The sequence below is a fragment of the Poecilia mexicana genome, unplaced genomic scaffold (assembly GCF_051168715.1).
Source record: "Poecilia mexicana isolate PSO_F unplaced genomic scaffold, ASM5116871v1 scaffold_17, whole genome shotgun sequence".
Classification (NCBI taxonomy): Eukaryota; Metazoa; Chordata; class Actinopteri; order Cyprinodontiformes; family Poeciliidae; genus Poecilia; species Poecilia mexicana.
This window is the reverse complement of record NW_028263386.1, coordinates 10,102,275-10,120,219: the sequence shown is the minus strand read 5'-3', so window position 1 is coordinate 10,120,219 and position 17,945 is coordinate 10,102,275. Positions and strand designations below refer to the sequence as shown.

At 38.1% G+C, this 17,945-nt stretch overlaps 2 protein-coding genes across 2 annotated transcripts; one reads left to right on the top strand and one right to left on the bottom strand.

Annotated features, from left to right (window-relative positions):
• The first annotated feature begins 691 nt into the window (after positions 1 to 691).
• ackr4a (atypical chemokine receptor 4a) lies at positions 692 to 7,537 on the top strand. Its single transcript, XM_014984330.2, has 2 exons — positions 692 to 753; positions 5,613 to 7,537. Exon 2 carries the CDS (start codon positions 5,618 to 5,620, stop codon positions 6,722 to 6,724), a length of 1,107 nt encoding a protein of 368 aa, XP_014839816.2. The 5' UTR covers positions 692 to 753; positions 5,613 to 5,617; the 3' UTR covers positions 6,725 to 7,537.
• A 2,204-nt stretch (positions 7,538 to 9,741) lies between these two features.
• e2f5 (E2F transcription factor 5) lies at positions 9,742 to 17,459 on the bottom strand. Its single transcript, XM_014984329.2, has 9 exons — positions 17,317 to 17,459; positions 17,077 to 17,212; positions 15,542 to 15,651; positions 15,212 to 15,373; positions 14,635 to 14,743; positions 14,089 to 14,413; positions 12,631 to 12,771; positions 11,467 to 11,505; positions 9,742 to 10,695 (listed from the first exon to the last, which is right to left on the bottom strand). The coding sequence occupies exons 1-9, from the start codon at positions 17,331 to 17,333 to the stop codon at positions 10,619 to 10,621; spliced, it is 1,116 nt and encodes a 371-aa protein (XP_014839815.2). The 5' UTR covers positions 17,334 to 17,459; the 3' UTR covers positions 9,742 to 10,618.
• Positions 17,460 to 17,945: the final 486 nt, after the last annotated feature.

Below are 17,945 nucleotides of genomic sequence, written 5' to 3'. Positions count from 1 at the left end.
TGATAACTGGCAAATGAGCCTTTCACATCTGTGAAGAAATTTTGACCCACTCCTCTTTGTCGAACTGAGCCACTCTGGAGGTTTTTCCAGTAACATCCTGTCTAAGGTCACGCTAAAGCACTGTAGACAGATTTAAGTCTGGACTTTGACTAGGCCTCTTTAAAACTATCCTTTCTTTAACATCCTATTATGTTCTTGGTTGTGTGTTTTGGATGTCTGTTCTGCTGCACAGCTGGATGTACTGTCATCTGAAAACACCTTCCAAATGTTTCTCCACAGCACTGTAGATCAGTCCTGCACAGTGGGAACAATGGCTTGGTAGTAACACTAAAACTATGTTTCTGTTTGTTGAAAGTTTATCAGGGTAACATGTGACACATAGATGTGTGTTTTGGAGTTTGAACTTTGATGCACTGAATCTTTCTGCTTTCTGTCAATATTTGCTCCAATACGGTTTTGAACACATGGTATTAACAAAATGGCTGAGTAAGTGTATCTCTAGACGTAGGTACGTGCTAACAGAGGGGGTTTCATGTCTAATAAAAAAACATTTTTAATGAGGCGCTCAGCTTTAGAGTGCTTGTAAATATTGTGTCATGTTTGTGCGTTTGTGAGAAGCTCTGGCTGGAGCAGCCTTCTCCAATCTCCGCCCACTTGTGCTGCACCATATACCGAATCAAGGCGACCCAGTTCTGCAGAGCACAGAGAGCAGACGTGTGAAAAGCAGAAAACCTACAGCTAAATCCAAACACAGTGAGTATCTTACAAATGAATGTGTGTGGATTAAAACAGATAATCTTTAATCTTTTTAGTTGTTAATTAATTTCAGTTGTGAAGTTTGTGAGAAACGAGAGTTGTGAAGTTTAATTTTCCATTTCTGATATTAAATGAGACTGTTTTATCTTTGCTTCATATGACCTTATGTCGCTTAAAGTTAAATTATAACAGAGAAAATATATATGTTTATGAAAAAACTGCATTAATGCATGAAGATCATTATTAACTACAGCATGACTCTGAAACACTCTATTATGAAAATGGTTCATTGCTGAAAATGCATCAGTCCTTTTATTCTAGTGTCTGTCGCAGTTTAATATTTATTTAGTAAATGAAGTCCTAAATGTAGCTGTCACTACGTAAACCTGTGGTTATCTTTAATTTTATTAATTCAGCATTTTCCTTTTTTGAAAATCATCAGTCATTTCACTTCCACTGTACAGTTACTCTGTACTTTGTTATTCATCACATAAGATCTCAGTTAAAACCAATTAAGTTTGTGTTGTGATATGACAAGATATGCAAACATACAAATATAAATAAATATAAATAATTATGCAAAGATCATTTTTGGGAACAAGTCGTCACTATGAGTTCTTCCTTATTTCCTTACAAGTCCTCAGAGGTTCTTGTGGTGAAGCAGAACATCTGACTTTGCTGAAACACTGTCATGAAAATCACTTGGTACGTTGTCAGTGTCACATGGTCGTGAGTTCAGTGATTCAGGGATTTTTCCTCTTTGTGTTTGTCTTATTGAGTATCACGTCTCATTTAATCTCCATGTTAAGGAACCATTTAAATAGTTTTTTTTACAAGTATTTAAAAACAAGTTCTGATGATTATATCCTCTACATCTCCACCAGAAGCAGCTTGCTTTTTTTAAACCTGTCAGATTAGCCATTCATTTCAGCGCTGAAGTGTGTTTGTCAGAGCGCTGTCATCTTTTTATGCCTTTCAAATGAACATTTACTCTGCAGGAAAGTCTCCAACATCATGTGCTCCAGTCGATGCTCCCTGCATCGATGAGCCTTAAACATTAATGCTTCTGTTTTTGGTAGCTGTACCTTTCTTGTGTTTTTCATGGCAGCAGTTAGTAAATACTTTGCTGCAGGAAGACTTGAAGACTTGCTGTTTGGCAGATGCTCTGGCTCAGGAATCTCACTGTCACCATTTGGCTTCTATCAAAATTGTTTTGCCAGTTTGTGGCATTTCCAACACATGACTTCAAAAACTGACTCATATCCTCCATGTCACATTTGACAGATTTGCAGACTGTTTATTCTTGCTGGAAGCTTCATTATGTTGTAATCTGAAGTTCTGATGAATTGTTTTTGTTACATCTCATTTTGAGGGTCAGGTAAAGTATCAAAGCCATTCATCTTTTGATTTCTTGATAAACATGCCTCACTGGATTTGAAACATCTTCTCACTCATTGTTAGGTTGAATAGTGTCTTTATTTCTGCTGAACCCAAACCAGCTTGGATGCTAATTTGCTACAGGATGTTGTGGTTATCATGCAGGTTAGGTCCTGCCTGGAGCTCCATATAAAAACCCCATGCATTGCAACACCTCACACCATGCCAGTTCCTGCTCAATGCTGCGAATGTGTAAACCACCAACTTTTCAGCACCTTCAAAAGACACAACAGTTTTATTTGTTTATGCTCTTGCTCAGTGCTTCTGGTGTTTTCTGGCCCCTCAGATCCCCTCTTCCTTTTAATCATCAACAGTTGCAGTTTCTCAGCAGCAGCTCGATCGCTAATGTTTTGTGTTTTCCTTTCCAAACTCATGTTAAGATCTACTCTACCAGTCATATTTATACACACCCACCCCTAAAAAAGACTTAAGAAACGCATTAAAACAAATTAATGTTCAACTGCAGTATCATAATCTCACGCTGGACACAATGTTAATTAATATGTATTTTAAAAAGTGGGGAGAAAATAGTTATTTTCAACAAATGATTGCAAACCAAACGCTTTGCTTTGGCGTTTAAAAGTTGATCAGGATTTCCAATCAAAACCATTGGACTTGTTTCTCTTCCAAGGCTCTAGGATCCTTACAACGTCATCATGAGGTGGCTGAAATGCCAGGATATTTTAAATGCAAGATTTCCACTTCGCCTCCAAAGAAATCTATAAACCGGTATTGAATATGAAATGCCGTTTCACTGGCAACATGAGATGGTACAGAGTATCAACAGCTGCTCTCAAGATGTTTAAATGAAGAAATCTTCAAGCTTTTCTTCAAGTTAAACATGACCGAGGCAGAGCAGCAGCAGCTTTCCGATGAACACTTCCTGAGAAAATCATTTCTATAAAAAATATTCCATATTATATTAGAAAATATGCAAATTATGTAAATATCATCTTTCTGCAAAATAACAACCCGTGTTTCAATAACTTCTAACTTTCCCGGTTAAGCAAGTTTTCTGCTGATAGAAAATTTTCCCCAATAAAAACAGTGATAAAATTTGATTAAATGCACCACAACGCGAATAAATCGAGAGGGGAGCCAGAGAATCTTAGGTATTTCGTTTTTAGTCTCTACTTGTGGAAACTTCATCTTCATTTCTGGACTTTACTTTTATCTTTCAGCAGAGAAGCAGATGATCTTATAAATGTAAAAAAAAAAAAAAAGGGTGGAAATATTCAGGTCTGGACAGGATAAACAGACGTTGACACAATCCTGCCAACAGGATTTGCAGATCTCAGTTTCTCTTCTTTGACAGATTTTAACTGAACCAGAGGAAGTTCATTGTGTGCATGTGCATTACTTGCTGCAGGGCGTGCTCCTCATTCAAACTAAGACAAAAGAGCTGCTGTTACCTGTAACGTCTGAAATAATGCCACTAAATCATCTCTAATGTTTGACAGTTGCTAAATGTTTAAATAGTCCACCTGTCCATGGATTCCGAGATGACTGTGAAAGATGTTTCCTCTCATCATTTCTCCTGTTTTTTTCATGGATATTTCTGAAACCCCAGCTGCAGTTCTTAAGCACAGCTCTTATCAAGGTTCATAAATCCTTTTGGCATTTATTTTTCTTAAACCCAGCTGGCATCTCCTTCTTTGGACAGTTGTGCTTGAGCGAGGTGCGCTTACTCAACCCAGTCATGTTGCAGCACCAGAAGCGCTGCACAGCCACTGCATGCTCTAACTATAGGTGGCGCTGTTTCTTTCGTGTCCCTCAGAAAAACAATATAAAATAAAAATGGTTGATTATTTTGAACAAGGACAAGCTTTTAAAAAGTGTTTTTTATTGTATGTGAGAGAAAGATCAGCACAGAGTGAAGCATTTAGATTTGGTTTTTTAAAGCTGATGGTGACAAGATAAGAATAACTGAGTCAGTATGCTGCTCCTATTCCAGAGGATTCAAAGGAAAAATCTATTTAAATGTATACAACTATTCAAATAGCAGATAAAAAGTTTTGTGTTTTAGAAAAAAAAAAAAATCACATATTTGTTTTGAGTGTTTCCTTCCTGATGAGAACATTGAAAAACCAACATTTGCACAGACCCATTTGTGATCTTTATTTAATTTCCAGAATGTAGACACCATTTTCCTCAACATTTAGATAAAAAGATCACAGGTCAAATGTTTGAAGGCTGAGACAATGTAAAAAGAAAGTCGATGATCCATCCATGCTGCATCTGGTTTTAATGGGCCATGGAGAGGATGAGAACCTCGAATAAAACTGTAATTAAGCTGCTTTTTTACAATTTCTGCCAAGACAATTTTGTGTCTCAGTTTTTTTCCTGGGTAAGTTGCAAATACGTTCAAAGCACTTTGGCTCAATTGGCATATTTTAAACTGAAACAGGCCTTATTTTCTCCCCCCTCCCCCCAAGTCATATCACAGCGTGTAAATTATCTTGTCCAAATCCTGATAGAAATTCCAGTTCCAAATCCAAACTGGCCTGAATCAACACCAGCAGAATTTTATAAAATTAAGTCACACCCAGAACATGTGGCAAAGCTTTAACACAATCAGCCCTGATAAACTAGCAACCTGCGTCACCGACTTTTCCCCACAGGACATTTTTTGTTGTTTTTCTTCTTCATCACAGAGAACTTGCCATATTTTAATTGTTTCATCACTGAGGTTCTCAAAAATCCTTTAAAATAATATCTTAAAAGATATTTGATCTTTAAACGCAGGTGAAAGCTCAGCTCAGCTTTTATCAGTGAGAATAATTAGTCATCTAAATCTCCCTGTAGCCAAAGTAAAGCATTTGATTGTAATGATCTGTTTACATGAAATCAAGGGGGTTGAATGTTAAGCATCATTTTCTTTTAATTAAAACATTACAGAAGTTTTCATAGGGTTCAATACTGAATGTGTATCATGTTAAACTTCTAAATGTGGAACAACTTTTATATAAAAAAAAAATACCTATATACAGAAATATATGTATATTATCTGCTAAACCTTCTGGTAAATCTAAAAGTTGCAACAAAATGGCCTTTTGGGGTGAAAAAACTGCAATAAAATCCCTTAAAAGGCATGTAAATTAGTTTTCCTTTTCTCTGCAACAACCTTTCATTGCACGACAAGCCTTGTTAAAATAATGTAAATCATTCTTCAGATTCAGTCATTTTAACTGGTGAATAATGGGATAGATTTGACGTTTGGGAACCAGTACGACTTATAGAGTTATGTAGCTGATTTGCTACAGGAGCTAAACTGCTAATCCCACAGATTGCTGTTTTTTTTTTTTTTTTCATTGACCAACATCATTTTAACCATATTAAAGAAATCATGTTGCAACAAACTGTGATTGCTTCAATATTAAGAATAATTCAAAATGTTCTTCCTCTCTCCTTTTTCACAGCAACCATGGATGAGGTCGACTACTACTATCACGAAAACTCCAGCTTCAACTACAGCTATGAGGATTACCCCGCCTTGTGCGAGAAGGGCGATGTCCGGTCCTTCGCAGCCTTCTTCCTCCCCATCGTGTACAGTGTGTGTCTGGTTGCGGGACTGACGGGAAACATTCTGGTCCTGGCCGTCTACGCCTACCACAAACGGCTGAAGACCATGACGGACTCTTTCCTGAGCCACTTGGCCGTGGCCGACTTGCTGCTCCTCTTCACGCTGCCTTTCTGGGCCGCTGACGCCGCCAGGGGCTGGGAGTTGGGGGACACCGTCTGTAGGATCGTGTCGGCCTGCTACACGTTGAACTTCACCTGCTGCATGCTGCTGTTGGCCTGCATCAGCCTGGACCGCTACCTGGCGGTTCTCAGAGTGCAGGGTGGAGCGGACAGAGGCAGGCTGCAGCAGCTTTTCAACAGGAGGCACTGCTGGAAGTGGTGCTCAGCCGTCTGGGGAACGGCCTTCCTGCTCGGTCTGCCTGATTTAATCTTCTCAGAAGTGGTGTGGACATCCAATAGGAACATCTGCGTAGCCATCTACCCTTCGTCTATGGCTCGGAGTGGTAAAGCTGTGCTGGAGGTGGCCGAGGTGCTGCTGGGATTCCTTCTTCCCCTCCTGGTCATGGTGATCTGCTACTGGTCTGTCTGCCGAGCGCTGAGAAACCTTCCCATCGAGAGTCGAGGCAAGAAGTGGAGAGCCCTGCGTGTCCTCCTCATAGTAGTGGGGGTGTTTGTTGTCACTCAGCTGCCATACAACGTGCTAAAACTGCACCGTGCCGTAGATTCAGTGTACATTTTTGTAACCCATTGCCAGACAAGCAAGGTACTGGATCAGGCGACCCAGGTGGCGGAAAGCCTGGCTCTCATTCACTGCTGCATCAACCCGATCCTTTACGCCTTCATGGGGTCCTCCTTCAAGCAGCATATGGTGAAAGTTGCTAAGAAGTTTGAACAGAAGAGAAGGAAGAGGAGCCGGAGGACACGGGAGACTCCAACGCAGGGTGAAGAGATGGACATGTCGTTTAACTCTCATAGCGCAACCCAGGAGACAAACTCATTCTCAGTTTGAGTGAATCCAACGGTTCTCCGGCTGTGGTTCAAGGGCCTTTCAAGGTCGTTAGGTGTCAGCCTAAAGGCTAATTATGTTTCACATAGAGCTACTAAACCACAGCCAAGGAGGAGTACGTCTTTATGCACAACTGGAGTTTTGCTTCAAAAAGAAACTTCTTAAGAGAAGTCAAAGGAGAACATTTGAGAATTCAAATATTTAACTGAAGTGGAAAACAGTGAGCATAGAACAAGGAATGGTTGTTTTGAAACAGTCAAAACAACAGAGGGATATGATGGCGCTTTGGTCTTTTTGTACATGAATGTCAGACTTTTTGAGAAGCAACAATAAAACATTTCCTAACACACACAAATAAAAACACTCTCCAATGGGTTGGGACTTTATTCTCAACTCTCAAATCTGAGCCGAGAATAAATTATGCTGGTCAAATCAAACAGCATAATTTCTGTGCTCGGTGACAAGCTAACCACAAATAGCACTAGAAGTGTAAACTCTGTGTATAACTTCACAATTTATGTATTCAATAAATATGAACTTGTTTACGGACAGCAGTACTTCCATAATCTCTGCGTGGAAAAAATATGAAATGCAAGCTGCCAGAAGTGTAAATAAACAGTTTGATATTGCATGTATGAGTGTATTTTCTACACACTATACTGGATTTTTGAACTGAGTGTGGCGAGAAACCCACTTTCTCACTGGGAGCCTTTGCTTAAAAGAAACTGCCTGTTTATTTTTGTAACTTAGATTGGGAATGTTTTTCCCCTCTCTGTTTTTGTAAAATAAATAAGTAAAAAAAAAATAAAAAAAAAATCTTGTTTTGTTATTGTTTTGGCACCAGTATTTACTGCGATAGTCTTTATAAAAAACTGAGTTAATCCATTATGGTTGGAGAGTTTAGACCATCTTAAGGTTGTTTTATGTCCTTCTCAATGAAACACAAAGTATTTTATTACTAAAACTAAAAAAACAAAATCAAAGCAAACAGTTAAAATTGGGTCCTTGTTAAAATGTCTTTTTATTGTTTTCTATTTCTGGTAGATGTGTCAATTTAGACATCTGTGAGAAAGACTTGTCCTCCATTATGCTATTTAACAGAACACAGTAATCCCAATTGCATGCTAACCTGCTGAGCATGAAGGGATAGTTATAATCAAATCATAACATTTTTATTTGAGTTTAACGTAATGGACGAACCATAACTCTTAATCTGCATTGCCCTTGTTTTCCTGTCTTTGTTTCATGAACTGATACACTTACATGGTATTAGTCAGAGATATTTCTCCACTGGAAACATTTGCCTCCCACTCAACCCACACAGCTTAAAGTATGCACAAGGTAAAATTCTTCTGCTTTAGATTCTCTAATAAATACAGGCTGTTTCTTTAGAAGAGGGTTATATTCTGGTAATTAACTGCTCATTTTAATTATAATCAGCATGAATAAATACACCAGGTCTCCTTGATGGTGCACATATGTTCCTGCTAACCAGGCACACATGCATGCACCTTTCAATCTGAGTACAGCTCATGCATCTTTCTGGGTTGCTGTTGTTGAAATATTTTCTTTGTGGTTGTTTCAGTTTTCAATTTGATATTTGATGCTGCAACAAACAAAAAAAAAAGAAAAAAAAGAAAGAAATCCTTCATAGAGGTTTTACATCCTGAGGGATTCCTATGTCTTACGGGAAAAACTCATCTGTCATTTCCTGGACTGTTTGAACATCTGAAGAAGGGATTTCTGCACACGCCCTGAAATTCCTTCTCAGCTAACAGCAACAACAACACAACTGAAACCACTTCCAGGAACGTTGCAGGAGTTGATAACGAATGTTTTCGAGCAGAGCTTTGGGAGTACAAGCGTGGAGTTAAACAGTAGAGGAGTTTAAATATTTACTATGCAGCTTATCGTCCAGCTATCATCCTGCAATCTGTTGTTTTACATTTGAGTTTGTTTGATCATGAAATCTCTTAAGACATCATTTATACAAATACGGGCCATTAACCCCTAAATGATTAGATTAGCAGGAAAGTTGTTTTTTTTTGGGGTTTTTTCCATGCTGGATTCCAGCTGATTTGGGTCAAATGATGGGCTATGCTTCAGAAGGTTGCTTGTGGAAACCATCTGCCAAGAGCTAAACAGACCCAATTGTTTCAGAACATTTTACATGTCAAAAACAAGTCTAATGACAAAAGAAGCATGTTCCTAGTAAATGCCTGACAGTTTCTCTGATCATAACATTGCAGAGCTCTTAGATAGTGTGTGCTTTTAGGCCCAGTTTATTTTAGTTTTACCATTTATTCAATATGAATGTGATGCACAGAAAAAAAATAACAGAACTATCACTGTTCTGACTGAAACAAAGGGTTATTACCTTTATAAAGACTTAATACCTACTACCCTGTGTTCATATTGTTTAGTTCATTATCGAGCGTTTAGATGGTTTTCCTCCTCACTCTAAAAAATTAGGAAGCTGTGAAAAGCTTGGTCATCAAGTTTATGTACTGAACATGTTCATACAAGAAAATATGGATTTTTTATATTATATATATATATATATATATATATATATATATATATATATATATATATATAAGCTGAAAATTTAACAATTTTAGCTAAGATTTTCTCAAAATGAAAATGATCTCAAGTTATCTAACAAAGCATATAGTTTGTTAGACTATACAGTGGTCAATATTATTAAAAAAGTCAATTTCTGATTATTTCACGAGTGCATACAATTGTAGTGGTAATAGCAAAGTAAAGTGGACATAAACATAAGAAGCTATGGAGTCACAGCAAACATGAGCAAGTTTAAAGTCTTTGTTTTTGCAACTTATGTGCCTCTTAACTCAGTTTATAAAATGTATTTTTACTTTTATTTCTCAAAAACAAAAGCCAAAAGTCATTAATAAAGTCAAAACTGGAACAATGGGAATGTCTCACATTAGACTGGTTTCACAATCTCACCATCAAACTTCAGTCAGGAAAAAGTGTTTTAAAAAAATGACTATGTGCAATGAAACATGACTTCTTTTAATTAGAAAACAAATACACAGAAATGTCATTCAGGGCTCTGAATAGTCATCAGTTTAGAAAAATGGCAAACTCAGTTATTTAAATGAAGACATTTAACCTAGTTTCAGTTACAAAACACTAGAACAAATAGCCTTCCATTACTTAAATTAAGTATAAAATGTCGTTAAATATACAGCTGTGAAAAAGGGAGGCCTAACCTGGCAGTGTCAGTAATATAGAAAGGAAAACTTTCTGGCTTTCTCCCCCTCCTCAATAATAAGGTAACAAAATGATGCCAAAACATTTATTCCTTAAATATCAGATGTTTCTGAATCAGAACTGTAAAACAAATGATGCTTTTAATTTAAAAGAAAAAAAAAAGAGCTTACATTCCCAACCTTGGTTGAAATAAAAAATAAAACCAGACGCAAAAGAATAAGTTGTAGTAAGAAAAATAGGCAAAAACACGGTCATAAGCGTGTTAAAGCCTGTGAATGTGGAAAAATATAATGAGGCTGTAGGATTAATCTTACTTTACTTCTAAGACACGTTATCTGTCTGGAATTTTTTTATTTACCCAGAAAACCATTAAAGTCTTAGTAAAGACATAACATGTGGCTTCCTTAAAAATATGTATATATCTGATGAAGAACGCATTCAGGTGCCAGGCGTCGTTGACAAAAGCCAGTGTATCGTATCTGGTGCACAGCTGTGTCTGGTGCACAGCTGTGCAGTCTAAAGATGTGACTTTTTTTCTTTTGTTTGTTTTTTTAAGGCAACAATATGAAGTACTGGCTGTGCAATAACAACATAACAGGAAATATTTCTTGGAGGCGTGTGAAATGAGGGCAGCAGAGTTGTGTCAGGCAGCAGAGATCAGTAATTGAGGATCTGCACATCAAACAGGTCACACACTCCTGCACCGTCATCCAGATTGAAGCTGTAGTCTATACCTGTTCATAGGAATAACAGAATCTGTGAGGTAATCTGGGAAATGTGTCTGTTATTACAAACGCATGGAATGCATCACACACTTTCAGACATCAGAAAAAGCCCCCAGGAAAGAAAATCTGGTGCCAGTTTCACACCTGCTCTGCAGACCTCCAACGTTTATCCATCTATCAGAAGAGTGTCGTGACTCAGCATGCTTTAATTGTTAGTATTCATTTTAGATTTCTAAATTACATTTTTTTTTTTTGGGGTGGGGGGGTAAAATTGACCAGAAGAGTATCCAGTAAAAGTCATGTTTAAATGCTGCTGAGAATGTGGGAATAAGTTGATGCTTTTCACTACGCTGGATTTGCTGAGATACATGTGGTATTGATAACATAATCATAATCATCTATCTTATTCGACAGATTCTCTAAGCACATGCAGTTCAGACTGTCAGATTTTATGTGGCACAAAGTTATTTTCCTCCGAAGCGAAGGAACGCTTTAATCGATTCCAGAATTAAAGCATAGTTAATATGGTCTTAAGTTCTGAAATGATTTAAAGCTATAAGTCCATTGTGTCATATAACATAAAGCAAAAATTGAAAGACTGGTAGTACGTACACCACTAAAAACCAAACAAATGTATGTGTGTGTAAAACAAATGTATACAGTCCTGGTGACTGCAAACAGATAATTACAGACCAATCAGGTTTCTTTAAACTCTGTGATGTTATCCAGATCTAACTAAACAAATTCAGAGGTTTGTGATGCAGGTGTTGTAATCCTCACCATTAGAAGACATTAGTTCATCAATAAGGTCAACAGCTCCTATGAGAGAATTAAAAAAAAAAGAGTTTAAAATAAAGATTTTACTGATTTGGTGTAAATCCATCCACCCCCACCTTCCACAGTCAAACAGGTTTAATAACTTCCGTAGAAGTCACCATAAACGTCTTTGTAACTCGCATCGTGTTTCCGAGTTTCAGGTGTGACTGCTGCAGTTTGCTTTGTCCGTTGGAACGACGCTTCATTGTACCCTGAGATACAGCGATTAAAACATAACTTTAAAATAACAAATGTACACCAATTTAGCAAGTTCAAGGTTCCTCAAACACTTAATGATTTACAGGATCTGATGTTATTGAGTGGCATAACTTTATCAGTTGTGTTGCTGCTTGGTTCAAATATAGCTCAACTGGCTCCAACCACACACCATATTGGTCTCCAGTCATCCTCTTTTCTAATATTTGGTTGCTAGGGTAACGGATCAACAAATTCTGCTTCTGCCCAGAAGAAGCACCTCAGCTGACTCTTCAATGCAAAGCAGATTCATCGTTCACCAACTCCTACTCTTCAGAAAGAGTCTGAACCTAAAGGAAGCAATCCAACTTCGTCCACTGAGAACCGTGACCTCTGACTACGGCCTTGTTTACACAACAACAATTGCTGGAGAAAATTGAAGAGTTGTTGTTGTGTTTGTACAGTAAATTTCTACGAAAACAGCGAATATTTTCTCTGACAGCTGCGCAATTTGAGAACAGTTCTAAAACGCACCGGTGTCTGTTGTCTTGTTGTAAACAGAATATGACTTTCATTCTAACTTTGAATTGCTCCGGTGTGTCTTTTCATCATCCGTGAAAAGATTCCCACACCAGACACCCTGCTCTGCTGAGGCATCACCTTGAGATCAATTTAGGGTTTCATTTTAGGTGATTTTAGGAGAGAAAAAAAAACAAAAAACTTTTTGCCCTTTTTCTAACAAATCTAGGTGGATCAGATTTGGCTCAAAACATTGTTATGTTTAAGGCCAGAGGTTTTCCAACCCAAGGATTTATGTTAGAGTGTGGTCTTATCTTATGATCAACTGTAAACTCTTTAAGTAAGCCAGTGGAGCAAACATTAAACCACCCATGATGGTTATCTCTGCATGTGGCGTCCAGCAAAGCGCCTCACCCTCTCGGTCGTCCCTCATGCTGTCAGCGCCTGCGCTGAGCCGCAGCAGGCTGCTAACGTCCAGGACGGACTGGAACTCTGGATCCTCCAGGTCTATTTGATGCTGCTCCAACACGACTGCTGCCGACTCGCTGTGACACTCTGCAGAAACATGATAGCAAGCAGGAATGCTGTTAGAAAATTCACTTCCGTATGCGTTGAAAACCTTCCCCAGCCCTCATCCGTCCTAAAACAAATTTTAAACCAGCAGGTAGGTCAAGTTTTTAAGTTGGTACAGCAAGATGGTAATAAAGCAATTTTAACAAACTAGCACCTCAGGACTTTTGACCGCAATCTATAGTTAGCCACAGGTTCCGGCACCTTGTTGTGCAACAGCAAGGAAACAAAACTAAAAATCTTCTGTTTTTGCCAATTCCTCATTTATTCCAGTAATAAAGGTCTGCATCGGTTTCGCTTTGACAATGGCATCAGCTGAACTTGCATGATTACAGAAACACAGGCTCTGATGAGCAATCCAACTGTTGTTGGAGAAATCGCTTTCACAGTGGAAAATAATGGTTTCTCGTGACTTGTGGGAAAAATCTGGCTGCTGCAGGACAGTAAAAACAGCAATTATTAAATGTGTTAATAAATGTATGCAACTTTCTCTCCAAACAAATAAAGCTGACAAAAACAATGGCACTCCACAAGACAGCATTAACAACTAAAAGTTAATTTAAAAAGGCAAGATGTTTGACTTTCTGGGTTGCTTTAGGCAACCTTATTGTGAACATTTACATTTTTTGTTCACAACAATGTAAATCGGTTCTGTATTCATTTATGTAACAATCTGATTTAAAGCAGATGGTAGCTGTACTTGGGCAAACATTTATAAATAAATAAAAATCCCCATTTCAAGGTCTGAACCTCTGGGTTCAGTTCACATAACCTGATCAAACTACATGTCATGACTCTCAGAGCTCTTTCATTTCAGTTGCAAGACATTGTCACATATCACTTTCCTGTCCTGGCATGTTAAAAAAAATGCTGTGACATCTGATATCCTGGGATGAGTTTTGTGATTTGCACCATAGGCGTCAGTCCAGTCGGGTAACAAGGCCGTGTGTGCTTTCAGAATACTCAACAGGGAATGCAGAACCAAAAAGTGTGTAAATGTGAAAAAGTTAAATTACACACAGGCGGTAAAGTTTTTGCTAAGGTTTGTGCTATGCTGTTTTATTGCCTTTTAAATTATTATATGTTGTTAAAGATGCATTTTAGGTCGTGCATTGCACACTAGGTTATCCTATAAATGGTATTGTCCCCATGCAAATAAACAATAAAGAAAGAAAGTTCTAGCCTCTGTGGCGGATCACACGTTGAATCCACTTCAAACACTCAGACCTTTTTAAATAATTTCCAAAGCTTACAGGAAACACGTAGAGCGTTAAAATTTGAAATGAATATTTAGCCGCTCACCCATCTGCACGTCACCGGGGGTGGAAGATGGAGTGAGCTCTTCCTCAAGGTCTGGCAGCACCATCTGCTGGTCTGAGGAGACGGAGTCCTGGCTGCAGCAGGAGGAGGCGGGGTTGGGTGTAGTGGCAGCACAGTTTAGGAGGGGGAGCTTCTGCAGGCTGGCGGGCGTGCTGGGCGGGGTTGGCATCAGACAAACGTTGTCAGTGGGTGGAACGGGAAAGACCACAGGGACTCTGGAGCCGGACTCTCTGTTGATGAGCATCACTTGGATGGGAGCAGAGTGGCTCCGCAGGTTCACTTGGTATTTCTTCTGACCACTTTTACTCTGTAAAAATGATCAACAGAAGCTTGCTGCATCAAAGAAACTTTATCAACAGGTTTATATGTATATATAGTTTTCAGGAAACACCAAACAGTCTGCTGTGAAAGGTCTGCTTTAACACGACAAAAAGCTGGAAAGAATCTTTTATATGTTGAACTTTCTAGTTAATGCTTCCATAAGGGAAGAAAATGTAAATTTCTATTCAAGCTGGTAAATCACTCTACCCTTTCAGGAAGTGGCACCTCCAGCTGGGTTCCAGAGGGAGCCACAACAGCCAGAAGAGTGTCTCCACTAAAAGAATTGCAGATGTCCTCGTGCGTCACAAATTTATAGGTGAAGAGATGTTAAAGAAACGGGATTAGCTTCAAGAGAAAAAAGGAGACACTCAAAAGGGGAAAACAAAGGATGCAGACATTGTGAGAGCCAGGGTTAGCCTGGCTGTTTTTTCACCGAAAGACAATAGTGATTATATTTTTAATCCTCTTTTCATAGCCTCTTTCTGTTCAACGGGAAAAACAATGCCGAAAGGATCAGACGGGGGTTTCTTTCATATGAGAAGAATTAAATGAGCCTTGGAACAATTCAGAGTTAAAATGTCAAAACCACGTGAACTTTTCTTGGAAAGAAATCAAATTAAAAGTCTCTGTGACAAATGTAAACACTTGAGGTGAAAAAAAAAAGTCTTTTAGCAGTGTTAGAAAACGGGAATGAAATGTTGGAAAGTTAACAGGAAAAAACAAGGATTAACAATTATAAACAAAAACATAAAAAACAAAAAAGAAACAAAGAGCTGAAGGATATGCACGGATGTCTGGATCATGGGTGAGGTGTTTGATGTTCTCTTCCACCCAGGCCTTCTGGTCATCCAGCTCCTTCTCTTGAACCTCGAGCTCAGCGATGTGGGCTTTTAAAACTCTGATCTGCTCCAACATCTCCTGACTTGGGCTCCCGTTGTTCTGCCCCCTGAAAAAAAAAGAAAAAAAAAGAAACGTTTTAGAGAATATAGAATCACTGCTTGTCAATTCCAACTTAAATATTCAAAGATCAAAGATTCACCAGCCACTAATACTCAGGCATGTAGTTGCCCTTTCGGGTTTGCTCATTTTAAAAAAGAAGCAAATATTTGCAAACCTCCACTGGATTATGTTCTTGTTTTTCTTCTCGATTAGCCCCACACCTTCCAGGACGTTCGTGATGTCATAAATCCTCCGCTTCTGCTTCACTGCCAAACTGTCTGCAGCCTGTTGATTCAGGCAGACAGAGACACAAGTCGCCCGCAGTTTAAGAAGCCTTATCTTAAAGCAACACACGCACAACACTGAAATATTGCCCAAATCCTCCCAAGAAAAACAAACAGCTTATACTTAAAAAGAAAAAAAATAAAAAGACCTCTTTTTTAAATAAAGTAACAGAGGAGGAGGGAGGGGAAAGAGTCTAAGAAACATCCACTGTAACCATTAACCAGGTTTGGCGCGCAAGAAAAGAGGGAAATAGATTCATGGATAGAATTGAAAGTTTAATGGATGATTTGCGAAGCTTGTGGTAATACATGTTAACATTTTAAGCAGGATTCCTGAAATGAAGATGCAATGCAAAAAGCCTGAAGTTATTTGTGTGGTTTTCTCATTAAAAACATTTTCATACCAACTTCACTGCAAAATTGTTGCCTTGTGCTACTGAAAGCCGATCAGTAAAGTAAAGCATATTATACTGAAGAATTCACCTGCCAATAAAACACAGTTTGACCATAATGGTGTCTCAATAAATTTTATTAAAAATGTGTAAGCCTATATTTACCAATAAGGCACCTCATATTAAAGGTTTTTTGATGTGCAGAACTGTAAGATTTCAAAATGTGTTCTTTTGTCAAAGTGTATTTTGCCAGATGTTCTATATATGTTTTACTTTATCATTCTAAGTACAAGAACTTAAACACAACTTTATATTTTGTTGCGTATAATGACATCATTTTTCACAAATTACATCAGCTAGTCAGGATTCACAATTTAAGTCACCTTTTCACCAAATACTATTTTTATTCATACTTTGGTAAAAATATTTTTTGTCATACTCTTTACCTCTGCATGTAAAAATGAAACAAGGGCCACTTTTACTTCAGTATAAATTTTGGCTCCAGTAATCAGTCTATACGTTTAGCTAAAGTGAAAATAATTTCAGCTTACTATTTAAATTCACCTGTAGAAACACTTCTATCATTTTTGCCTTTTTCTGTTACTGAAATAGGTAAACAACGAAGATCTGTGGTAAGGATTGATTTTACATTTGGCGATTTCTGCAACAACAAACTTACTTTTTGAAAGTTTCTGATTCTCCTGAAAATACATGCATGCATAGGAATTCACATTCCAGTGCTACAGATACTGAACCTGTAAACAATAAGTCTCATTAACGTTTTCATCATACTGCAAGTTATTTTGTTTAGTTTGTTCTTTCATTTGTTTTTTTGACGGATTTACAATGGGGTAAGCCTAATGGCGGACTCCTAGTGCACCTGTTTCATACATAAATACACCTGACGACTTGTGACGGACAGCCCTTTGTTAAAACTAGCAGCAGAAACTACGGGGCAGCACAGCACCGATCAATCTTTCCCCCCCAATATACAGTCAAATAATATGAAAGAGTCGTCTCTCGGTGTCACTGACCATTTTTAAATCAAGAACGCCATCCTTAGCTTCTTGCAGAAGACTGACAAACTTCATCGTGAGGAGCCCCAAACTTTTTTCATGGCGACTCGAGGTCGAGCGTACAGTCACCGTCCTTTCCAACTCCATCTTCTCTCTAGAAAGAGAAGCAACCACTTTTTTTTTTCTTTTAGTCAGCTGCTTGCGTTTAACTACAGATAACGGCCATTACTCTCAACTAACAGATTACAAGTCTGTTACCTTAACAGGACCAGCATTTACATTGCCTCTGTGGTCGTTTTAAATGAACGGACGTTACGTTGGGTTACGGTTGCCACGGCAACCCTTGTCCAACCTCGTGCCCTCCTCCCCTTAGACTCCGCCCCACACAATACGGAGCGACATTGCAAACAAATTAAATAATTTGACAGTTTTAGTAAGTATTGTAGAAAAATACATCGTATGCTTCATAAACGCTGACATACTAAAAGTGTTACTATAAATATAACATGACAGAAACACTCATGTTCATAAATTTATGTAAAAATGTTAATTTTTAACTAGTCACAATGTAGCTTTGCTAAGCAATTATATATTCTACGTTTCGACATTAACAAATATTTGCTGTTTTACGGTTAGCCTTTACAATACTTTAAATTATAAATTTGTAAAACAAACATTAGGAATTTATTGTTTGGTAAAGTGAACGTCCATCCAAGTTTGATTGTCCCTGCAGAAAGAAAGCCTACCTATAGCATGATGCTGCCACTGCCGTGTTTTATAGTGGGGACAGTGTGTTCAGGGTTTTAAATTCTCTGTACATTTTGACCAAGGCACATTTTTCACAGGTGTATAATAGCTAATCTTGTTGGACAACATTATTACATTGT

Excerpts from the sequence above, each read along its gene's own strand:
- ackr4a (XM_014984330.2), top strand. The coding sequence starts at position 5,618 with ATGGATGAGGTCGACTACTACTATCACGAAAACTCCAGCTTCAACTAC.
- e2f5 (XM_014984329.2), bottom strand. Across the intron at positions 14,414-14,634 it reads AGGTGCCACTTCCTGAAAGG|AGTAAAAGTGGTCAGAAGAA; the intron begins GTAGAGTGATTT and ends TCATTTTTACAG. Across the intron at positions 10,696-11,466 it reads TGAACTAATGTCTTCTAATG|GTATAGACTACAGCTTCAAT; the intron begins GTGAGGATTACA and ends TCCTATGAACAG.